This window comes from Plecotus auritus (genome assembly GCF_963455305.1).
Source record: "Plecotus auritus genome assembly, chromosome: 9".
NCBI lineage: Eukaryota > Metazoa > Chordata > Mammalia > Chiroptera > Vespertilionidae > Plecotus > Plecotus auritus.
This window is the reverse complement of record NC_137783.1, coordinates 17487823-17513065: the sequence shown is the minus strand read 5'-3', so window position 1 is coordinate 17513065 and position 25243 is coordinate 17487823. Positions and strand designations below refer to the sequence as shown.

General features: G+C 54.4%; 1 protein-coding gene across 6 annotated transcripts in view; it reads right to left on the bottom strand.

The window, feature by feature from the left end:
* Positions 1-25243, bottom strand: part of SH3PXD2A (SH3 and PX domains 2A) — a gene marked incomplete at its 5' end in the record, with an annotated part of 261903 nt that overhangs the window by 37948 nt on the left and 198712 nt on the right. For 4 of the 6 annotated variants that reach the window (XM_080687644.1, XM_080687640.1, XM_080687643.1 and 1 more), the window contains 2 exons: positions 12613-12744; positions 18568-18612. In XM_080687644.1, coding sequence (XP_080543770.1) covers positions 12613-12744; positions 18568-18612 — 177 coding nt within the window. The remainder of the gene's footprint in view (positions 1-12612; positions 12745-18567; positions 18613-25243) is intronic. The other 2 variants (XM_080687642.1, XM_080687645.1) reach the window with 1 other exon arrangement.

Below are 25243 nucleotides of genomic sequence, written 5' to 3'. Positions count from 1 at the left end.
AGGTTATCCCTGGAACCCTGCAGCGCCGCTGACGGGGAGAGACACCCTCGCTCACTTGGATAATCTTGTCCTCGTCTGACATGACCAAAAACGTCCGTCAGCCTCTCTGCTTTCAGCAGTTTTCCAGGGCAACTCTTCAAAACATTACTTTATTTTAAAAAAAGGGGGGGGGAGGGGAAACAAGCCACCCCCAACCCCTACCACGAAATTCCACAACACTAATCATATTCCTTGCTACCAGCACCATCCTGGATAACACAGCCGCACCGGCCGTCCCATTGGCCCATGCAAATTTAAGGAGAGAGGAAGGCTGGGGATTGGACTATCTTCCTTTTTTAACTACACCCCCTACACACACACACACACACACACACACACACACACACACACACACACCCCTTTTGCTGCCATAGCCCAGAAGTGGCTTAGCAAAGCTCAAGACTACTTCTCAGCTGCTCTTTCTCCGGAAATTTAATCTGCAAAGCATTTGGCCTCACAAAACCCATTCCAAAGGTGTCCAGGAGCCCACGAGCCCTGTGATCATCATTACAAACCCAGGGACGTTTGCAGCCAGTGACCCATTTGGCTGCTCGGGAGAGCTGGCTGAAGGCTTGCCAACATGGTCAAATTCCCCTCGCCTGCTCCCTCTAAGCTGAAACCGGCTCTTTCTCAGAGCCCCAGAGGTGAGAGGGGGTTTTAGGAGCTCCAGCACCTCGAGGATGAAAAGACTGCTTCTTATCTGGCTGAAAGCAGGGTGGTCAGGGGGATGCGGGAGCTTGGTATCTAGGAAGCGACCAAGGTCACTGTCTTCACTGCTAATCACACCTCCGTCTTACAGGGGAGGAAAACTGATGCTCAGAGAGGTAAAGTGGCTTTTCTGAGGTCACCTGGTTAGTGGGTGGCTGAGCCTGGAACCTAGATTGACCTATATCCTCCTAAAATCCTGGCATTCCTTCCACAAGGGCACACTGTCTCTCTGCCCACTGAGATGAGTCCAGTGCCAAGTGGCAATCCCTTGACCCAAGGCCTGAGCAAGAAGTGGGTGGCTAGAACTGGCAGAAAGCCTTCCGGGCACAGGGAGGTCACTTGGCCATGCCCGGGAGAAGCCTGCAGCCAGTACTGCAGGCCCTGGTGCAGGGTCGGAGACCCCAGCCTTGCAGTGGGTGCATCCTGATGGCAGCAGCTCAGAACCCTGTCACAATAAAAAGACGGGAGGGAGGCATGATGAGTGGAGAGGAGGCTCAGGCCTTGAGAAGATGTCTGTTAGAAGTACAGACAATAAATGAGAAAGACAGAGTGTCCAGAAACCCCAGGACTGGAGGTCTGGCCAACCTCAACAGCGACCTCACCGCCTTCCTGGGGGAAGGGTGGAACAAAAGAGGCTGGAGCCTCAGGTCTGGGGGTAGACCCACAGCCAGCCAGTGGGAGACCCCCACCTTGGCTCTGAGACGCGACGTTGCTAAACAGGGGAGTCTGCTTTCTCAAGTTGGGGCCTCTGGAGATGACCTTACAGAGGGAAGTCACCATGTATGAAAAAAGGAGTCTGTCTGAACAATATGCAGGAAGCGCCTCCAAGTCTGGGGCCTGCCTCCAGGCTCCAGCTTTAGCACCAGGCTGAGAGGCCCAGGTTGGGGAGCTGAGGTGTCTGCTCCCCTCCTCCCCTCACCTGGGGAGGGGGCGGGGGGAGACTGGGCCTCACTCAGAGGTAAGCTGGGGTACACTCCACCCCAAGCAGGCAATGAGGCTTTGATGGTGCTGGGAGATGCCAGCGGCCCTCAGAGACGGCCACCTCTGCAGCCAGTCCGCAGCTGTGTGACGGTCCTGCCATGAACTCGCCATGGGACACTGGGCGAGTGGCTTCACTTTTCCAGGCTCTGTTATTTCTGACAAAGGAGCGGTTCAGGCAGATGGTCATAGATGTCTCCCTCAGCTTGGCAAGGAAGGACGGGGAAAGCTCTCCTTCACCTGACATCTCAGGCCCTTCAAGGCCCTCAGCACTGCCCCTCCGCCTGCTCACTGCTGGGTGAGCGTCCTCTCAGGCAGCCCCAGCTACTCCTGGGTCACGCTTGTCCACGCCCCCCCTCCACACCTTTGCGTGTATCATTCTGGTTCGCTCAGCTCGCAGCACCTTCCCCCTTCAGGGCCTTCCCTGTTCAAGGCCCACCTCTTCCAGACGACTTCCCTGACCACCCAACTCAGCCACTTGCTTTCCGCCTTGCACGTGGTCGTGCACTGTGAAAATGACCGACTGGCTGCATCTGGGCCTTTATCCTGCAGGTAGGAGGCAGCGCTGGGATGCCCACCTCCAGTGATGGGAAGACAGGGCAGCTGTGTTTGTCAACTGCTGCACCCCAGTGCTGGGCACACCACAGAACACACAGTGGGTGCTCTGTGTTTGTTGACTGAATGAGCAAACTGCACCCTATAGAAGCAATCCCTGTGTGCAAGACCTCACTCAGATAGGGCTGAGATGCTGAGATGTGGCGGAGGGGGAGGAGGCAGAATGGCAGTTCCTCCTTGGACCTGTGGGGTTGGGAGGGGACCCGGAAGGTCTATTTATTTGGACAAAGGGGAAGGCCTTGTGAGCTGGGGACCTGACCAGCACAGCCCAGGCTCTGCCCTCACACCCTCAGCCCCGCCTTCCAGGGCTCTGGTGAGCAAATCTCTGGGGAAATCACATGTACCCCTTACCCGTCCACCTATCAGGTCCGGCCCGGGCCCACAGACCTGGCTGAGCCAAAACGCTGGAACATTCACGCAACTCTTCTGCTGGAAACCGAGTCAGCACTATCCCCTTCCCTTTCCTATTCCCTCTGACCCTCCCTCTGCCTTTCTCCTACCTCAGCCAGGGCTTCAGCATGACTGACCTCTACCCCCCACTCTCTGTGGCCTGGGGAACCCACACAGCAGAACACTCTTGGGTTTGGCGTTTACTTCCAAAGCCAAGGAAGGGATTTCTAAACATCCAGATTTCCCAACACTGGATACATAGCATGTACTGAAAGCCGATGCCCCACCTCCCAGCTATACAACCTGAAGCAAGTCACTTAACCACTCTGGGCTTCAGTTTCTGCCTCGAAAAGATGGAATGTCAACATCTGCCCTTCCTCTTACTAACATGTTTTATAAACTACAGTTGCATATCTTGTAAAACAAAATATTCTGGTTTGGAAAGAGGTCACCTTGAAAAAAGTCTCAAATCCCTTACTATCTGGCATGAGTAGGCACTCCCCAGGTGGCCTTGACCTCTCGGATGACCCGCCAGCAGGAGGTGAAGGAAAAAGACATGCAGGCTTCAGGCCACTGGGCTTAGAACGTTCCTTAAAACACACGATTCTGGGACATGGTGATCCAAGGGTGGACCGTGGCGGTGCCGATGGGCCAGATATAACAGGAGAGAGGGATTTGCAGTCAGAGCACACCAGCCTTGGATCCACTTGCGGTTTGCTCACTTTATGGCCAGTCCTTGGCAGACTCTTTCCCTGAGTTTGGCTCTCTCTCACCTCCCGTGGTGCCTGGGCCACTACCCCACAATCCAGTCCAATAAAAGCTTAGGGGAGGCAAATGCATTTTTGCATGAGCCCGAGAGGTGCCTAAGAAGGGAAATGTAAATGCTGAGACTGAGGCAATTAAATGAAACAAAACCCCCCAATAATTTCATATAGCAGACTTCAAACATACACAGAAATGAACTCGAGGGTTACACAAGCCAGAAGCTTCCCTCCACCTACTGGGATTCGACAGCTCAGCTCCCAGGATGGGGAACGCCAGGGAACACTGGCTCCCACCAGGCTGCTCGGGGCAACTGGGTTAACTGGGTCACCCTGACCATTCCCCCGCAGCGAGGCCAGGGAATACAGGTCAGCCCCAGGAACGCAGAGGATGAGGTTATGGAATCTGAAAAGATGCTGATAGAGGCGAGGGCGATCACCCCGGGTAACCCTACCACCACCAGGGCGATTACTGAAAACCCAGCTGCTGAGGAGTATAACACCACGCAGCGGAGGGATAATCTGGGGACAGAACAAGGGGCAATTTCTCAACCCGAATTCCCTGACAGTGCCAACACCAGGGTGGAAATCTCTTATGTCAGAGTGGAGGAAACCTTACGCGGGGAGATCTCTTCCCTGCCCTTCAGCCTTGTGGTGAGACCTGTCACTTCTACTGGGGACAAAGGTCTCCAGTGTTGCCTGCTCCCTGGGCACCTGGGCTAAGGTGTGTCTGGAGTGGGGAGTGAGGTCACCTGCTGGCTATACTGCAGACTCTCACTGGTGTGTGGTGGCTGTCACACCTAGAACAACATGCCTTGGCTTGGTACCACCTGGCCTCGAATCCTCCAACTGGCCTCTGGTTCTCTCTCCACCCCCCAAGCCTCATGCACTCAGAGAGGCCTCCCTCGCCACACTCTATCCCCTCCTCCCTGGCTTAATTGCTGTCAGCGCCCTGTTTATCTCCTGCACTGCATTTCTCAAAATCGACTGCTATCTTCCTGGTTCACTTGGGAGCCCTGAGAGGGTGGGGCATTGTTCAAAGGTCTCCTCTGGCCCTGGCCTGGCACATACTCAACTACCGTAATATGGATTTAGTGATGGCTGATCACCTGGAGACTGGCCTTGCTGGGGTCTGAGTCGTGTGTGTTCAAACCCAGGAAAGTGGCGTTTTGGAGGTGACTGTGAACAGACTCAGGGCAAACTTCTTTGTTCCCCCAAAAGGGAAGGCAGCTGGGCATTGCCCTGGGGCTGAGGCTGGGATGAGCGCTCCGGCACTTCAGCTGGGTTTCCAAAATCACCACTGCACCACATGTTTTTTACTCAGAAATGACTGTCTAAGGAAGATGGCCTTGGGGGGGGGGGGTTGGGACAGGACAGGTCCACCAAGTCAATGTGAGGTCAGAGTGACCAGCCATTCCACTTGCCCAACCTGAGCAGGTGGAGACGAGGCCGAGGGAGTGCCCGGAGGCCACTGTCCCACCCAGCCACCTGGCAGCTGGCTCCAAGCAGGTGGCTGGCAGCGCTCAGAGCTGACAAGCCCTTGGACACCTCCCTAACAGCAGCCGGTGAAGACCTGGCTACAGGAAAGAGCGAGTTCCAGTTCCAGTTCCAGGACACACCTTCACCTGCCACCTTCCTCCCGCGGGCAGGATCACTGGCTTCAAAGTACCACTCTTCTCAGGTCCCACCCTGCTCCCCTGCTTTCCATGGCCCCATGCACTGCTGCCCAACTTCCACCTTCTCCATCAGCACACACCTGCTCAAGGCAACCATACACCTGCCTTGCTATCTCAGCCCCAACGAGCCCAGCCTCCACCTAGCACTCCACTCCCCTGGAACTGAACTCCCGCCCCTCTCTGCCTACCTACCCTCCTCTCTCTCCAAGTCTCAGATCAACCTCCAACCAGCCTTTTCCAACTATGCTAGTTCCCACCCCCTATACATACCCGCCCCAGTACTTCAGAGTACTGGGGTGAACAAAGCCACTGAGGGTGTCACAGGTGGTTTGCATGAAGACCCCCGACCCCATAAGGGTCCTGCTCCTGGGTCACCAATGAGAACATGACTTCTGTCTCCAACTCTTTCTTCTGTCTTAGACTGGGGCAAGGACAGCTGCCTGAGCAAGGGCTCCAGGAGTGCGGCTGGTCCCCAGCATGCTCTCCTGGCTTCACTGCCCTGCAGGAAGCTCCATGCTTGCCTTACGCACCTCACAAAACATCATGGCTGAGAGACTCCACTGACACCACTGAGTGTGATCCGTGTCCTGGCTGGTGGGAAAACTATGGCCACCTGGGAGACACTGGCCTGCTGTGGGCCCCATGGTCACAGCCCAGCAGTCTTACCAGAGACTATCATGTACTGAGCCCCCTGAATGAGCCGGACCCTGCGCAAAACACTTCCTTTTGAATCAGCATCTACCGCCCCTACAGCTGTGGGTACAATTATCCCCATTTTACAGGTAAAGAAACTGATGTTTAGAGGACCGAGGTGACTTTCCCAGAGTTACTAGGAAAATATAAAATCAACATTTAAACCAGGCTTATCTAAATTGGAGGCAAATGCATTTTTAACTGCTAGGCTAGCTGTAATCACATCCTCAAAACACTCTGTAGCCTGGGGTGAATAAAGCTGGGTCGAGAGGCCCAGGGCTGGATTGGGATGCCCGCTCCTGGATGTATGCTCCATGGCCCTTTCCCTTCCAGCTAGCTCCGTGAAGTGGATGAGAAGTACACACTAAAAACACTCTTGAACCAGAATGGACTCAGGAATTGCCAATTCAGCTGTTACAGCAGGAACACACATGTGTGGTACTTACGAGAACTGGTGTCAAAGACCAAGGCCTTCTGATGGCTGAGCAGGACCTCATGGGGTCCAAGCACCACATCCAAATGGGGCTGGCTCACTGGAACCAAACTCTTAAAAGGCTGTTGTAGAGTTAAGGGTGTTAGTTCACTTATCTGCAATGCAGATTGCAATCAACCTGCTTGTTTAGAAACAGCCTATCTTGTCTTTATTGGGATCTCTCTTCTGGGGTAGCTTGGCATTCTGAATTAGCAAGCAAGTGGTTCCTTAGTAAGCACATAAACTAAGCAAAAAGATATAGAAGATATGCAGAAGTCCACCTAAAGCAATAGAAAGTGTGCAAAACTACCTCCGCCTCACATTACTGTCCACCCCTTCAGTACCCAAAATGCTCACATCAATTACAGTCTAAGTCCCATAAGAGTAGGAACCTTATGGGTGTGTACCCGATCCACACAGGGCCTTGGATAAAGGAGGTATTTGAGAATTGTGAAATGAATGAATACTGTATGTGGTCTATTTCTCCCTTGCAAAAAGCCCATGTAGAACAACTCATAACAATGCTCAGGAAAAGAAATATCTAAGTAACAGAAGAGATGCATCCTCAACGTTAAGAAGATTCCAACTCACAAAACACGAGGCTGAAGAATGCGTTATCTTTGGACAATACAAAATAAGCATTAAAACACACCACTCTGAGAAGAAAGCTTATTCGTTTGTCCTCGTGATAAAGATATTTTTCATTTTAAAGGCCACATAGTATGTGTCACTGCCCCCTTATACTTATGAAGAAACAGAAATTGATTCCAACTTACAGCACACAAACCCAGTATTCAAACTCCTGATTCTTTGTTCTCTCCACTACGCACACGGTGACAAAACAAGCAAAATAGTTGCAGCCAACATGTTTTGGGGGTACCTTACCCCCTCTATATCTCCTTTCTTTAAAACCTGCCTTCCAACACCCATTACTGAAGAAGTTGGCTAGGAAGTCATGTTTATACCCCATGGCACTTCTCCTGGACACAGCTGATTGGCCCAGGACTGGACACCTGATCTAAAATCTGTCAATCCATTGGCTGGCCAGGAACCAATCGGATTCAAACATCAAATTTTGAACTCGGAGAATCAGAGTCATTGTAAATTGGTGGTGGTGATCACCACTGGAAAGTCATACAGAGTCAGTTCTGACAAACCAACAGCAGGAGGACAGGCTGCTGCTATGAGTGAATAGGAAGAGGAGGAAGGCTGATCTGTAGTTAGGAGAAGTTCAACGCTGGGCCTAAAATCTATATGGTACCTGAGAGAGACAGAGACAAGAGTAGCTGCTTTGGCTCATGTTGACTTTCTGATTCCCAGTCCCCATGAGGCTGGGATGTATTTGGTGAGATTTTCCTGCATCTTTTCAATTATCCTATGTAATAAAAGCCTAATATGCAAATTGTCCCCTCGGGGGGGGGTCATTCGACTGGGAGACCGGGAATTCAACCGCTCGCTATGACGTGAGCTGACTACCAGGGGGTGATGTGGAACATGGTGGGCAGCGGCGACATGGAGCTGGCAGCAGGCAGCGGGTGGCAGTGGAGGTGCTGCTGGCCCCAATGGGCCCCAATGAGAGCAGGACCACGGTGGGATGGTGGAGCAAGTGAGCAGGTGGCGCCAGGCCAAGGTAGGTGTGAGTGGGGCCCAATCGCCCCGCTGCTGGCGACCAGCACTGAGGGAGTCGGGCAGGGGGCCGGCCCCAGTCGATCACCACAGGCTGGATGGTGGAGCAGGTGAGGGGGCAGCACCAGGCCAAGGCGGGGTGTGAGGTGGGGCTGCGGGGATGTGGGGCTGTGAGGCTGGTGGCCCGTTCTCCGCAGGCCACCCCGAGAATTCGTGCCCTGGGCTCCTAGTCTTCAATAATCTTTTCAATAATGAGCAAGTCTGAGTGGCTATCTGTCCAAGGCTTAGTTTCCTTGCCTGTACAATTGCTCACCAGATGGGCCAGCGGAGCTCAAAATTCCTTGCTAGCACAATGCCTTTATCTTTGATCCTATAGCTATGTGCTCTCCAAGGAAGTTAAGAACTCCCAGTGTTATCACACTGGTGCCAGGGAAAAAGCAAAGACTCAGAGAAGGAAAGCTGAGGCAGGGAAAGAATGAGAATCTGTTGACTCATATCCCCACATCCTCCCTTGGCCCCTAGTCCTGAGAAAGAAACAATCCTGGAACGTTGCATGTAGCTTTTGCTCAACACAGAAATCTGAGCAACTGGGACCTTGCCATCACCCCTCTGCCAGAACTCAGACCAGATTATGCCTGCTGGAAGGTGAAGCCAATGTGGCCTTTGAGGCATAAGAATGTCCTAGAAAGGAAGCATCTCAGCTACCACTGTTTATGTCAAGAGGGAAGGGGCTTCCAAAGACAAGACAACAATGGTGGACGCCTGCCCTGCTGGTTGGCAAAGCTAACAAAGCCGTCGAATCATTCTGCTGGATTTGTCCCTGTTGATCAACGGAGAAAAACAGTCCTTCCCTGGCTGGGCCCCAGGCACGCTGCTTGATCAAAAATGTCTTCCCTGACGCCACTCAGGGCTCGCTTTGGCTGTCTTTGACTTCTGTCCACCTCTGTTCCCTAGAATAGGCTTGTCCTCAGGGCTGAGTATACATCCTCCTCCTCTAATCCTCTTGGCTGTTGCTTATGCCCAAGTTCAAAGAAACAATTAACAACATGAATTTCCACTACCTATGGCTGGAAGGAGGGACACAGGGGCATCCTTCCGCAATGACATTCCAGGGAGCCTTGCAGTCATCTCAACCAGCCCTTGTCTTTCCCTGACCAGCAGCATCAGCAGCTCAGGGAGGAGCCTACCCAGGATCGGCCCACTCTCACCCTCTGCCCACATCCTCTGTAGAGGGGAGAGAGCTCAGCTATTGCACTCTAGGGCAGTGGTCGGCAAACTGCGGCTCGCGAGCCACATGCGGCTCTTTGGCCCCTTGAGTTTTTAGCAAAGGCCAGCTTAGGAGTACCCTAATTAAGTTAATAACAATGTACCTACTTATATAGTTTAAGTTTAAAAAATTTGGCTCTCAAAAGAAATTTCAATCGTTGTACTGTTGATATTTGGCTCTGTTGACTAATGAGTTTGCCGACCACTGCTCTAGGGAAATGACAACCGTTTAGCCCGTTACTTTAGCCATGAAATGGTTAAAGTACCTTCTACTTCATGGGTTCTTTCCATGTTGCAGTAAAATGATACATGTGAAATGCATGGCCCCAAACCTGGTTTCTACTGTTTACTAACTCTCGATTATCTTCCAGACACATCTCTCTTTAGATCAGTAAGATGACAGAGCACTGGCACAACCACACCTTCAAAATGCTTGGTGGCTAAGGTCCGTCTATGGACATTCTAGTCAAGGGACATCCAGCCCAGCCAGAAGGGGACACAGGCAGAGTCCTGGCTCCCAGTGGGCAAGGCCAGGCCCTGGGGAGCAGGACTGGTGCTAACTGGGACTGCTGCCCAAACAATTCAAGTGGAAATGCCTCAACACACCCACCAAGTCCCAAGGTCAAAGGCGTCACAATTGGGTCTTTGTTCCTGAGTTCAAAAGCCTTACTCACCACTCCTTCCAAAACCAGCTTGCAGGATGCACAACACACCTCCCTTCTCCCACCATCAGACGCTCAGCTCCCTTGATCTGGGAAACCACCCACCAGAGGATCTGTAGCTTGGCCCTCTTCCTTTCTCCCCTCCACCCACTCGGTTTCTCTGGTGAAGCTGGTCTACAGTCCAGGCTGCCTGGCTTTCCGCGTCCCCCCATACCCCCCAATCCTCACCCGAGGATATGCTTTCACTGATTTTTAGGAAGAGAAAGGAAGTGGGGGCGGTGGAGAGAGAAACATTGATTGGTTGCCTCCCGTATGCATCCTGACAGAGGATTGAACCCACAACCTAGACATGCGCCCTGACAGGAAATGGAACCCACAACCTTTTGGTGTATGGGATGATGCTCCAACCAACTGAGCCATCCAGCCAGGGCCAGGCCTCCTGGTTTTATGGCAACAGAGACTGTGGGTTTGCATGGTAAACACAGCACTGCAAGGTCCCTGTGTAAACATCGGCTGCCGAGCAGCTGTCTCCACCAAGGATAAAGGTACAAAACTCCCAGAGGAGTGGAAAAGCCACGTTTCGGAAGGCTCTCCCACCTGACACCCAGGGCCCTATGGAGTCTCCCAGCCACGGAGTTCAGCAAGGGAGAGGGTGCAGGGAGCTCATTTTCTCTAGGCCCTGGCCCCAAGCAGTCACCAGATTATGTCCAATTTTCAGAAGGGACAATTGAGGCCCAGAGGGATTAAGGGACTTGAAGCTACCCAGCCAGGAGTAAGTGGTGGGCTTCCAGGGACAGCAGCTCCCTCAGAGGGTCTGTGTGCCAGACTCGGCTGCTCTAGGGAGTCAGGCTGCCTGAGCCCCCTCAAACAGCCATTTGGACCCCTTAGAAGAGGAGGTGCCTCTAGGCCTTCCCAGGTCTAACACAGAACCCCACTTTGTCAAGGCACTTCCTTCTCCACTCCTAGGCAGGACTCCATGTGGTCCCAGGGTCCTAGATGTGATGGGAAGGCAGAGAACACCATCCCTGAGAATCAGGGAGTCGTGGCCAGTGGCTGGTACCCACTCCTCCTGCTGCTCCAAGGCAGTGAGGTGGCAGAAGGGTCCCTAAGCCAGAACTCGACTTCTGAGCAGACTTGACCTTATACGGAGAAATGGGCCTGCCTTTCTTTGGAGCAAGCTCCAAAACAAACATCTCTCTCCTCAGCTGGTGTCTCCAGTTCCACCAGCAGAGATCCCCTGCGTTGGGTGCAGAGGGTTCCCAGTGTGACAATGCAGCTTCCTGGGGGGTGGGAGGTAGGACTGGTACTGGAACAAAAGCTGAAGGCAACGCTGTGCAGGAGGACCCGTGTGAGCACATGGGGCGAGGCCCCAGGCCTTACACTCAGGATGTGGCTCTGCCGAGGGGACCACTTCTGCCATCTACCTTGGTGGTGACTCCGGGCACAAAGGTAGAGCCTGAGGTCTCTGAGAGGGGAACAGGCTTCGAAGACCCCAGACCCAGGAGGGTCATGAGTCAGGCCTACGTTGGCATCACAGCCTAAGCTCACCTCCCCCAGGAGGTCTGCTGGGATTTTCTTAGCATCTCCACGGCCACTTGCTGCCCACCAGCATAGAAACCAGGGGCCCAGGAACATTCCTGTTCTGTTCTGCTTTTGACCTCAGATGACTCACTCCCCCTCAGATTTTCTGGGTGTCAGTTAATCTATAGGATGGGCACAGTCATCCTTCGGTCTGCCTTCCTTTCAGAGCTCAAAATATTGGGAGGGAAATGAGCAGGACAGGAAAAGGAGAACAGGCCCCACCCCTCTAGGAGTATCCTCCAAACACAGCCCAGAGAGGCTCCTGTGCACGGGCCTTCCCTCACAGCAAACCGAAAGCAAAACACACCCAGGAACCAATTCAAGTCCCTCAGGCCTTGGGCAAGCAGCTGCTGAATGTCCTGGGCCAGAGTCGCCCCTGGTCCTGCAGGGGCTGCACTTAAACTGGACTCCTCTCTCCACCTATAGAGGCTCCTGCCGCTCAGGGCGCTGAGGCACTTGGTCCGCTCGGAGAGAACCCTGGAACCAGCAGCGCCCCGGACAGCCCTAGTCAAGACAAAGCCTCAGCTCCCAGTGACAGGGCGGCTGCTGCAGGACCCTCCCTGGCCCCGGGACCTGGCTTCATCCCCCTGTCTGGGCCTTCTTCCCAGGTCCTGGCAGCCTTCAGCTCGGCAGGGGGCAGTCAGCTCACTGCCCAGACACCAGCCAACCCCCCCAGGCCTGGCCTTTCCTCAGACAACACACCAGGGGCCCAGGACCCTGGACCCACAGTGACGTCATGGCCTGCCTTCCCCCACCCCTGCCTGGACCCTGGCTTCTAGGAAGACCCCACCTGGGGAAGCTGCTGTAGGGTGCCCCTGAGCTGGGAGCTACGCTCCCCAGGGACCTCAGAGGACACGGGGACCTGAAACGTGGGGCGGATAGCTATACCCACGCTGCCACCCCGGCCTTGCATTAACACAGCCGGTTAATCACCCCGAGCGGTGGACACATTCTTCCACCACCAGGCAAACTGCTGGCCTGCAGCCCAAACCAACAGGGGAAACTTCAGCCTCTTCAGCCCTCTCCCCGCCAGATGGAAATAACGTATAACTGCAGCGGTGGGGGAGGAGGAAGGGAACAAAACCAGCCGTCCCGTGCATCCGAGGAGCCGGCTGGACCCCTGAGCAGCCGGCTGGGGCACTCACCGCTTTCGTTCTTCTCGATGACATCCACCACCTCCCCGGCCTGGAGGCTCAGCTCCGAGTTCTCCTGCTTCTTATAGTTGGACACCACCACGTACTGTTCCAGGATCATGGGCTCGGCGCTGGTGTCGGCACCTGGCGAGGGCAGAAAGCACGCGGTGAGCCAGCGGCCAGCCATGGCCCCGCGGCCGGGGCGCCCCCTGTCCATCGGCCTCGGGGGAGGCTGCTCTGTCGCCAGCGCCGCTCCGAGGGGCTGCCCGCAGCCAGGGTTCGCAGCTCGCTGGGCCCCAAGGACAGGCCATATAGCAAGGCCCCGCACCGGCCCGCTGCACGGCGGGGGCCGGGGGACATGGGGAGCCAGGGGACGGAGGGAGGGTGGGGGCAGGAGAGAGACAGACAGAGACAGAGACAGAGACGGAGGCCAAGGCAACTCAGAGGGAAAGCCTGCTGCTGCGATGAGTTAGTCACAGCCCGGCACGCGGGAGGCAGAGGAGAGGCCTGGGGCGGACGTGGTCTCTCCAGACCCCTCGGCGACAGGGGCGTGAGGGGAGGGCTGCGGGTGGGCGGCCCATGAGGGCTGAAGCCAGAGCGGAGGAGAGAGAGAGAAAGGCAAGGCGAGGAGGAGGGCTCCTGCCTCTCCCCCGGCCCCTGTAAACCCAGAGAGAGAGAGAGAGAGTCAGCAGTCCTCCCCTTAGGAGGGAGAGGGAGAGAGCGGGAGAGACCGTCTCCACAGCCCAGGCCCAGGCGAGAAGTCAAGAGGGTTTGAGGCCGCCAATCACTGGGGTTTACTCGCAACCCTTAAATAGAAACACATGAGACCCATCGAATGAGGAGCCGGGGGTGGAGGCAGGGGAGGGGGAGGAGGGCCGAGACTGTTTACTTGAAACCCTAGAAGAAAGCCAGCGGCAGGCCAGCCCAGCCCGCGCCCCCCCCCCCCCCAACTTTTCCTTAAGTTCGGCTCCTTGCCTACCCCTTGGGCTCACTAGGGTGCTGCCACCAAGCCCAGGGTCTGGCACGCACGGACCAGCCGCAGGCCCGCTCTCCCAGACCTGCTTCCAGAGGGGGCATCGGTCTGGCCAGGCGGCTGCCCACTGGCCACATGGAGACTGACTCAGTCTCCCTCAGCCTTTAAGCGGTGGGGCGTGCGGTCAGGCTCCTAGAAGCCTCCAGCTGCCCTCTCCTGGCAGTTTCGTGGAGCTCGAGGGGGTCAAAGGTGGGGGTGCTTAGCAGGAGGGCAGGTTCCTGAGCAGCAAACAGCTTCTCTGTCCTCCTCAGCCACTTAAGCAAACGTTCATTAAGCAAACACTGAACTAGGAGGTGGACATGCTGCTTCCACCGCTCTGTGCTTCACTATTACCACCACCATCATCACTCGGGTGGAGGTGGCACTAAACACCTAAGACATTCGGTGCCACAAGGAGCTCCAAGGATCCACAAACCAGAGACCCACTGGTCGCCTCCCACAGGAGGCCCTCCCGAACCTACGGGAAGTCCTAGCACCTTAAGCTACGCGCCTACCGCTCTATACAGATGCCAGCCTCCTGGAAGGCTGCCGCTTTACACCACCCACTGCAGGCTTCCCAGGCTCCGCAGGCCCCCGTGGTGCTTCAGCCTGCAGCCACCTTCCCTCTGTGCTTGAGTCTAACTTGCCAACGTTCTGTGCCAGGCACGTACGCCGTCCCAAGTTATCCTAACAACCACCTCCTTACCTTCCCATCTCACGAAAGACAACTCAGAGGCCCAGAGAAGCCAACAGGCACGTCCCCACTCACACAGCTGCTAGGGAGAGAACCAAATTCGCTGTTTTAGGTTCAAGCCCACTTCTCTCTCCATTACAGAACTGCCTGATTCCTGTTTCCAGACATCCCATTCTTCTAGCACAAAGATCCTTGACCTGGTCTCATAAAACCGCCCAGGGAGCTTGTAAAGAATACAGATGCCTGGGTCCCACCCCCAGAGACCCAGATTTAATTTGCCTGGGGTATATTTTAGACACCCCATCTTCCCCTGGTTCGCATGTGCAGCCAGGGGTGGGAAGCCCTGCTTAGATCCTTGGGTCGTTTGTGGCCGAGCATCTACCCAACCTAGGGCAACGAAAGGGAGAGAAACCCATTGCCCCTGACAGTTTTCTCCCAGGACCCTGCGACTCCCGCTCAGCCCTATGGAGACCCAGAAGGGACCCTAACCCAGGCAACCCCTCCAAAGCCAGGATTGTATTTCAGGCAGAAATGCAACCAACAGCTAGGCAGCAGGGCCAGCCTGGCTCTGTACTCAGACACGGCCAGCAGGACAGAGGCAGTGCTGGTCACAGTGCTGACAGAGACCACCTCCCATCGGGCCCCTGGGGGACACCAGTGCTTCTGTGGCTAAGAGCATCCATCGCAAAGAGGGGCTCCCTTTCCAGTTTGTGTGAACTTAAGATACACACCGAAGAGGAGCTCCCCAGCAGCAGGTGAGAGAGCTTCCAAATCCCGAGAGCACCTGGATCACACCAAGGATTAACCATGAGCCTCGTTAGTGCTCACTCCTGGGCAGCACTGTGCCAAGTGCCAGCCGCATCCTCTCGCCGTCTGATTTGATCCCCATAACAACCCTATGTGGCAGGTCTTGTTGCAGCCCCATTTCACGCACAGGCAGAGTAAGGCTCATGAGAGTAAGCATGTTCCTGAGGTCATATGGCTGGGATTGAACCCAAGCCCACCTAACACTTGGTGCTTGTGTTCTGAATTTGTGCGCTGTGCCTGGCCTCCAGAGAGACCCTGATCCCTGGTTTCCAAGGAAGGGCCCGCCTCATCCTGTCCCGGGCACCTGGCACACAGTCGGTGCTTAATAAAGACATTGATTCTTGCTACATCTATTGAGCAGACCACAGTGTCCACTTAGGTGGCTGGCACGCAGTAAGTGTTTGTGAAATGAATGGACAGGCAGACAGATGAACAAAGTGACTTACTGGTTTGTTTTGAGCCAAGACAGATACACCAGGCAGGGCCTCGCTTCTGAAATTTGGGAAAACTAGACAACTAAACTGTGGAAGGGAGAAAAGGCACAGAGGGGCAAGGGGTTAGAAGCTGCCAGAGAGGACAAGCAGGGGTGCTGGAAATGGAGAGACATCAGCTCATTTTAACTGAAGCCAAGGAAACCTGAGACAAGATTTCGAAGAGGGGAAAAATCTACATACCCCTTCCCCCAGCCCCTTGGAACACTGGCCGGAGCTTCCTGAAGACTGACACACTGGGGTACAGGTAGAAAGGGTAAGGAAATGTTCTCCAGACATTCCAGAGCACACAAGACAGGCGGTGGCACTTCTTGGAGGCTACTCCAAAGGCTGGGGGATGGACAGATGGACACACAGACACTCTGTGCTCCTGGCTGCCCTCCCCTCCCCCAGCACATGCTGGCTCCCAGCGTGCTCGCTCTGGCATCAGCCTCTCAGGGTGTTGCCTGCCCAGGGCTGCCCGGGTGGGCGTGAGCTGGGAGCAGGTATCCAGATGAGAAACTACTCGGCAGGCGGGTGGGTGGGTGATGTCATCCCACAGAGGCTGGATCTCCTCCCAACCAAGGCCTGGAAAATTAGGGGTTGAAGGGGTTGGCCCCAGAGAGGAGGAGAGGCAGTGGAGGGAGACTCCTGTCTTCAGATGCAAAGGGTTTGGCAGAGACTTGGAGAAGGGGTGGACCCTTCTGGAGAGGAGAGCCCCTCCCGGGTTGGAAGGGGGCTTTGTAAGAGTCCCATCCAGGGATGGGCCCTGTGCCTTCCCCAGAGCCCTGCCCTACCCTTGCCTCACATCTGCACTCCTCCGACTGCCACCTGGAGGGACCGCTGGCTCCTGCCCGGTCTTGGCTGCCAATTTAAACTTCTTAACAAGGCTTTTGCCAAGTCAACCCCCTGCTCCAATGGGTCCCTGTGGCTTATAGAAGAAAGGCCAAACTCAAGTTCAGTCTTTCCTGACAATGTGAGCTCCCCAAGTTCCCTGACACACACCGTCCTGTTCCAGGCAACATTCATCATTCCACACACATGCCTGGGGCATCGCTCTGTGCCAGCCACACTGTTCTATGCAGGTTCTTCCTTCCAAGCCTTTGCTGTAGCTGCACCCCCCCCCACCCCACCTGGAATCCCTTCTTTCAACCAACCCCAATGCTCCCCAACCATCTCTGCCTCCAGGAGTCGCCTGATCGCTCTCGCCGTAGTGCTTGCTTCTGTCCTGCACTGAATTTTCTGTGTGACACTGTGGCCCAACCAGACCTCGTGCTTTAGACAAAAGTCTCTCTGTTGAGAGTAGATGCCCCAGGATGGATGCCACACAACATGGCACTGGACACAACAATTACCTAAGATTTATGACACAAAAGCATACGATTGGAATCTAAGGGTCTGAGGTCCAGTCCTGCATTGCCCCTACTAGCTCTGTGACCCTGGGGAGGACACTTAACCTCTCTGAGCTTTAGCTTCCTCATCTGTAAACAGGAACAGAAGCAGTACCTGTCTCATGGGGTTGCTCCGAGCACGGTATAAGGTGACAGGGTTAATGCCCTATGTAAACTGTAAACAGTGTGTATAAAGCAAACAGAAGTGGGAAATTGGGGGATGAGGAGGAGGGTTTAGGTTCCTCTGCAGCCTCAGAACCAGCAGACAGCTCAGGGCAAGGGACACAGGGGCCAGGAGAAGGGTGGCCGAGGCTGTGTCCCTGCAATGTGACCCTCTCAGACTGGCCTCCTGGCAGGCAGCAGGTCCTGTAGAGCCGGATCAGAGCCTCCAGGCCCACTCTGGGGAGATACCAGGTGAAGCAACCCGAAGACCTTACCTCCCGCTGAGTTTTCTGTCTCATCAAACACCCCGACATTCCAGATGGGGAAACCAAGGCCCAGAGAGACCTGGCGACTCACCCAAGACTCTGACCCTGGACTCCAGTCTGGCTGTCTCCCCACCCCACACCCCGCCCACCACAGCCTCTCTCTCCCAACAGCTGGGCTCATTCTAAGAAGCCAAGCCTTGTGGTGGCCCCTGCCCCAGGCTCCCCAAACTCTCCATGGCCCCCCAAACCCTGGACATCCCACCAAAGTCCCTCTAGTCCCTCCCCTCACCACTGGTTCCTCCCAGCTGGACTCGGCCTGCCGGCTTCTCCACAGGCCCTTGGGCGGCCAGCTATACGTTTGGTGAATAAAATGTATTGTTGTGGGCCAAGTGGGCTCAGGCTCACTGGCTCGAGGAGAGGGGAAAAAGGGACAGGAGCCCAGTGATTAGCTCAGGCCCAGGCCCTCGTCATAGGCAACACCAGGAGGATGACTGCAAGGGGCTTGGGACAGGCAAGGGGTCCTCCTGACCGCTGCCTTCTCCTTGGGTCCCCTCACAGATTTCCACCTCCTATTCCCTGCCCATAGCTGTGGTGGGAGGGGCTGAGCCTGGCGCTCTGACCCCTGGGGCTGGCCCAGCTCCCTCTGACCTCTGACCCTCTGCCTGTTCCACAATCTCCAAGCCTGAACCTCTGCTCTCAGGTTTGGACTGAGGAAGCGGGAGGTTGCGGGGGGAGGGGGGAGGGGGGGATCCCACCCTTGAAGATGATGATAGGCGCATTCTCGGTGTGCCAGGCTCCCCAGGAGGTGGCACTGCACCCACTTCGGGCGGTCACAGAACCCCGCCAAGGCAGCACAGCCCAGGACGCAGCAGAGCTGGGGTTCAAATCCACACACTCTGGGTCCAGAGTGCATTTGCTACACACTGAGCTACGTGGTCGCTGCCCATCCGAAGCCTCCGAGGCCGGATCTGAGACCTATCAGGGTTGAAAGGCAGGCAGAGCCTAGGCAGCGGAGGAGGCAGAGAGGATGCCGGGCGAACCAACAGAGGGCTGCTATGTCTCTCAGGGAAGCATGCAGCAAGGGGCCGGCAGCACTGGCTCCCACACACGGATGCCTGGGATGCACATGTCAAACACATGCACTCGCATGCACACTGGGCAGTACCTGTTACGTCCTTTTTGGGAGACTCAGCCCAGCTGGAGAGCCACACTTCCGAGTCCCCGAGAGCAGGCAGCAGTGGGAGAAGAGAATCAGAGGAGAGAGAACCGTTAGGCAGGCAGGAGGTCCACCGGGTGAGTGGCTGCAGGCACCCGTAGAGCAGCTGGCGGAAGGCGGGGGAGGGGAGGGGAGTGATTTCCTGGCCCTGGGCTGGCTGCTGGGCGTGGGCCGGCCAGAGTGATTACAGAGGCAGAGGCCGGCTGGGATGGGGATAATGAGGTGTCTGCCGAAACACAGCCATCCTTTGGAGCATAGAGAAGCCCACACAATCCTTGCTTGGAACAGGGCCCGTGGGTTGGGTTATTACTGCCCTGGAGAAGGCCGCCTGGACCGTTGTCTTTGGCCCTGTGGGTGGCTGGCCCCACAGGGCTTGGTGGCTCCAAGGATCCTCACCAGGCCAGCAGGCTCAGCAGCCTGAATCTGGAATGCAAATATCAAGTCTCTAGGCTTGGGGCACCACACCACTGGCCTGGATGTCTTCTCTAGCCCCAGCCCCACCCCCTGAGAAAGACAGACAGGCCCTGGCAGAATGGGAGGATGCCTCATTTTAGTCTCACACCTCAACTCCAACCCAGAACAAGGACCTTTAGTGCCCAGAAGAGATGAGGGCCCTTTTCCAGGCACAGAAGCCATGTCTGATCTGGGCCTCAGTTTCCTCATCTGTGAAATGAGGTTAAAAGTTTTCTCCTGCCAAGAGGGAGAAGCGAAGTCAAAGCACCTAAAAGAACGTAAGATCCTGAGGTGTGATATAATAACACTAGAGGCCTGGTGCACGGATTCATGCACTGGTGGGGTCCCTCGTCCTGGCCTGTGCCCTCTTGCAACCCGGGACCCCTTGGGGGATGTTGGACTGCCGACACCCGAGGGGTGTAGGAGCCCGCACTCCTTAGCTCATCCCGGCCCCCATGCACCTGCCGCCGCCACTGCTCGGTAAGCTCGCTGAGTGGTGCTCCCACCGTGGGAGCGCACTGACTACCAGGGGGCAGCTCCTGCATTGAGGGTCTGCCCCCGGTGGTCAGTGCGTGTCATAGCTACCGGTCAACTGGTCGTTCGGTCGTTTGTTCGCTTGGGCTTTTATATATATAGATTATGAGGCAGAAAGCTCTTAGCCTAACCAATGGTGTGAACATTTCTAGCGAATCAACATGTAATAAACATGGACCGTCCACCGTGGTGTATAGTGGCTCATTTACTCCCCACGACAATCTCTTGAGGTGGGTAAGCATTTTCCACCCCATTTTACAGGGAAGGAAAATGAGTTCGGACAAGGGAAGTAACCAGCCCAAGTTCCCACAAGCACAGAGCAGCAGAGTCAGAAATGGAAGCAGGTCCGGGGCTTCCTCTGCTGAACTGTTCAGCAGGGACAGTGAGGAGGAAATGTTGAGATGCACGTTGAGATACAAACCCTTACGTGCACCCTCATACAAACATTGAGATAGAAACCTTGTACTGCCCACCAGCACTGGCCAGCACTGCTGCCTGACCCAGGGACAGAGAGTAATCATAGTCCTAACAGCAGCAAACGTTTACACAGCACGTACTGTACACCAAGCATCGTGCTAAGCACTTACATATAGAACTCATTTGTTTTTCACAATAAACCTACAACGACACGGTCTTCCCTCCATTTTACTGGTGGGAAAAATGAACTAGAGAGGTTAAATAACGTGCCTGAAGTCCCACAGCTAATACAGTGTCCATCTCTCGTGGGGACATAGACCTCAGGTGATCAGTTTGCCACTCACCATTTCACACGCCTAACTCTCCCTTGGTCCTTGCTCAGCACGCGCCTTCCGAGTGCAGGCTGGCCCCCCACCTAGACCTGGGAAGCCTGGCTCTGCCAGCTCCTACCGTAAGCCAACAGAGTGGGGCTCCGGTGGAGAGGTCTAGCAAGGCCTCTGGAGTCTGACTGTCCCGATTCAAATCCAGCTCTGCTCCTTTGAGGAAGTTACTCAATCTCTCTGACCCTGCTCCCTCACTTGTAAAAATCCAGATGAAACAATACATTTACCTTCTGGGTTGCTGTGAGGCTTAAAGGAGGTCATAGGCAGTCAGTGCTCAGCATACAGTGCCTAGTACACAGTCCCTGCTCAGTGACCAGCCATCATCAGCCACATCTCCCCTGAGCTTGGTTCACTCAGCTCTGGGGCACCAGAAGAAGCACACTCCAGGAGCTGCGGGGACGAGACCCAGACGGTGCTCAGTCCAGATGCACCAAGAAAATGCTGACTCCTGTTTGATGGCTCCCCACAGGCAATCCCAGACATCAGGTCAGTTGGAGTGGGGGGTGGAGAGACTCCACGGAGTGCACCCAGAGACAAGCATTCTGTGGCCAGAGCCTCCTACGGGGCCTAGCAGCGGGAAGCCTCCTGGGGCAGAGTTATGCTGGCCCTGCTTTCACGCCCTAGCAGGCCTGAGACAGACTGAGATGCACCTAGGCTCTCCGAGGCTTTAAGTGGGGTTGGCCAAGTGGGTCTGAGTTCAGAATGGGGACTTTGTTGCCTGCCGCCACACCTTGCTGGGGCTATCACTTCCTGTTGCTGTACCCCAGGTGGGCTGCCCCCCAGCAAGGCTGGGCCAGGCCGGTCCCACCCCCATCTGGCCCCACCCAGCCAGAGGTTACCCACATCTCTCCCCAGCTCTGCTGGCCTTATTTGGCACACCTCCCTTTTTGGTTTCTTTTGGGATCTTCAGAAGGAAACCTTTTGGGAAGTGCTAACCCCTTTCAGTGAGCCAAGGGAAATGATTTGGCCTGAGCGTGGAGAGCCTATTCTGCCAGAATAGGAGTTGACAAACTGTTTCTGTAAAGGGCCAGAGAATCAATGTTTTAGGCTTTGTGGGCCATGTGGTCTCTGTCGAGATTACTCAACCCTGTGAGTGGGCAGTGAGCCAATAAAACTTTATTGACAAAGCCATCTGTTGGGCTGGGCATGGCCTGTGGGCAGCGGTTTGTCAACCCCTATGCCAGAAGATGAGGGCTGTCAGAGAGGGGGAATGGCCCAAAACCTTGAGAGAGAGAAGTGGGGACCCTCAGCCCACAGAGACTAAATGCCCACAAGGTCTTGGCTGCTAGGAAAATTTTTTCAAGAATCATCTCGAGGAAATAAAGGTTAAAAAAAAAAAAAAAAAGGATCATCTCAAAGGATATTACACCCTTCTAGGCCCTTGGGGTTTGGGCATTTGGGCAGACGGGGGATCGACAGGAAACTGAGCCCCTAATAAGTATACAGCCTGAGCTCATGCCATGTCCCCCCATCCCCATAAGCAGGTCTTTCCTTCTCTCTCCAAAGGAAAATGGGAAGCGAACCAGAAATGAGCCTCTCCTTTTTATTTATTTATTTTTTAAAAAAGTCTTTTTAAAACATGATTTATTTCCCAGTCCCCTGGATCCGCAGAATTAATCCAGTTCCATGGTTCCCACCCCCCATTTTTCCCCTAAGGAGTGCCTGCTCTCCAGCCCACCGGAGCAAGCTGTCTCCCAGGGTGGGAAGGACCCCCTCGGCCTCATTACAATGAGCAGAGAACCCCTGGCTCGCAAACCCCGGCCCTCCAGCCAGGAGGCAGACAAGGCTGCTGGCTCGGGGCTGGGAAAACGGAGACAGAGAGATGGGGTGAAGGAGCAAGAGACAGGCGCGGCCAAATGAGCAGCTGTGACTGACACAAACCAACTGCTTCCTGCCCTCCCAGTTGTCTCTCCCTCCCTCTCCTTGGGGGACAGAACCAAGAGCCCTACAGAGCAGGGTCACGAAGTCTGGTGGAAACTGGGGGGCATCAGACTGGGTAGCTGACCACTGAATTTGCTGAGAACTAGCTACGTGGCCTTGGGCAAGTGGCCTGACTTCTCTGGGACTCAATGCTCACATCTGTGAAATCAAGCATTTGGGCCCAGGGTCTCCAAGGCACTTCTCTGATGTTCTAGACCAGCCGTGGGCAAACTACGGCCCGTGGGCCGGATCCGGCTGTTCTATCCGGTTCTCTTGCTCTCCCCTCCGCTCCTTTACTTTGAATTTATATTAGTTCACACAAACACTCCATCCATGCTTTTGTTCTGGCCCTCTGGTCCAGTTTAAGAACCCATTGTGGCCCTCGAGTCAAAAAGTTTGCCCACCCCTGTCTAGACTCTTCCCGCAGAAATGTGCTCGTCTCCATAGTGCACGTGCACCACAGTGGAAGAGTCTTTCCAGAGAAACAGGCCGCTGTTCCAGGGAAAACCACTTGAGCACATGCTCACTATATGGAAACTCAAGGAAAAAAAGCAAATAATCCCGGAGATGCAGAGGACGGAGAACTAGAGCAATAATTTATTTTCATCTTGATCCTGGTGCTTACTCCGCCTTTCCCCCCCTGAGATTCTGGGCACTGAACAAATATCTGAGCCTCCTTTCCCTCTGTAACAGAAGGGTGCAAATAACGACCTTGACTTCTTTGCAGAGCTCTTTTAAAAGTGATATGGCCTAATGCCTGCGAAAGGTTTTGGAGGGGCGTGGAAGACAGGGGCAGAGCTGGTGACTGAAGGAGTGTGTGCCTGGGAGACAGGAGCCCTCCGCTGCCATCCCCCAGTTCTTACATCTCTGCCACAATCACCACTCTTGGCTTGCAAGACCAGCAAGAACTTAGGCCCAGAGAAAACCAAGTGCCTGTACCTCCTGGCCAAATACACCTGAGGACACTTAGATGCTGAACCTGATTCTCGTCAGGTACAGGTGATTAAGAGAAGTCAAAGAACCATCCTACAGGTGCCCCTGATGTTAAGGAAGCTTCCCCCAGATGCACATGCACTCAAGCACTACATTAAAAACCCCGCATAGCCCTAAGTTAGGAAAGAGACTCTTATTGGTTCACTAGAGGCCCGGTGCATGACATTCGTGCACTTGCGGGGGGGGTCCCCCTCAGGCCGGCCTGACTGACAGATATCCTTAATGCTGCCACAGAGGTGGGAGAGGCACCCACCACCGCTGCTGCGCTCACCAGCCATCAGCTTGGCTTGTGGCTGAGCAACGCTCCCCCTATGGGAGCGCACTGACCACCAGGTGGCAACTCCTGCATTGAGCATCTGCCCCAGGGTGGTCAGTGCACATCATATTGACCAGTTGTTCCGCCATTCAGTCAATTTGCATATTACCCTTTTATTATATAGGAGGATAATAAGGTTCCTTTTAGCTTTGAGAACTCCAGAGCAATGAGAATTGGGTTCAATTTACCCAAATCTAGTCTCAAACCATGCTTCCAGGAATCCTTCCTTCCTTGGTGTCAAGCGAGTTCCACCCATCCAAACTAATAAATCCAAAGTGGGCTGAGAGCCCAGGTGGGAGAGACGGGAGTGAGAACAGCCAACAGCACAAACTCCTCAGAGAATGAAAGCAAACCAAGAGCTCAGGGGGACCAGGGCAGGGTCACCCTCCTTATCAGCTTACACAGCCCCCGCCCTGGGCTCCAGGGAGGGGAGGAGAAGCAGAGACCCTGCCAGGGGCCCCCGAATGGAATGAATACACCCCTACCCCCTTCTCCTCCACCAACATCTCAGTGTACTTGAGCACTCGAGACCTCTCCCTCTGTGGGAATTCTATTATTCTTACCTCACTGCAGCCCTGAACTGATTTCTAAATATCTGCTGTACTCTAGTCTTTTCTCTCCTTTTGTACAGCTAAAACTTTGCACAGGGCTAGATTTCTTAGGTTCCCTACAGACTCCAGGTGTTTCTTTTCCTTTTTTTGACTAGGCCAGTGGTCAGCAAACCGCGGCTCGCAAGCCACATGCAGCTCTTTGGCCCCTTGAGTGTGGCTCTTCCACCAAATACCATGGCCTGGGCGAGTCTATTTTAAAGAAGTGGCGTTAGGAGAAGTTTAAGTTTAAAAAATTTGGCTCTCAAAAGAAATTTCAATCGTTGTACTGTTGATATTTGGCTCTGTTGACTAATGAGTTTGCCGACCACTGGACTAGGCCACCAGGAAACTCAGCCACTGCTTTTAGGCCACTGACTGATTAGGGGCTGACAGCTGTTAGCCCTGTTATTTAAAGATGGTAACAGGCCCCAGCTGGTTTGGCTCAGCGGATAGGGTATCAGCCTGCTGACTGAAGGGTCCCAGGTTCAATTCCTGAGTTGCAAGCTTGAGCCCTGGCCCTGGTCAGGGCACGTGTACAAGGCAACCCACCTGTATTTTCTCTCTCTGCACTGCTATTGGGCATACAATAGCTCAAATCTTTACGACAGCCCTACAGGGCTAAAAGTACTTCACAAAGAAGTAATTTACAAAGAAGTCGCTTAATTTGCATGATATATTCACTTTAAGGGCCCTGAAATAGGTCATCATGCTCAGAGCAGCAGAAAAAAGGTGTAACAGTGAAAATGAAATGAATGTCATCCAGAAAAAGGATGTCCCAGATTAACACATTGTGGACAGATCACAAGAATTCTTGCTTCATATTACACAGTGTTTTATAAAGTATCATACCTTCAAATGATATTAGCTTGTAAAAACATGTACTAAATAACTTCAAAATGCAATGGGTATTTAATTTTAAAGCATGCCTTTAACATGTATGTAAAACCTTTTTTGTACTCGTTCAATAGAAACCTATCTGGGGAGAACCAAAATGGCGGTGGAATAGAGGGACGTGTCCC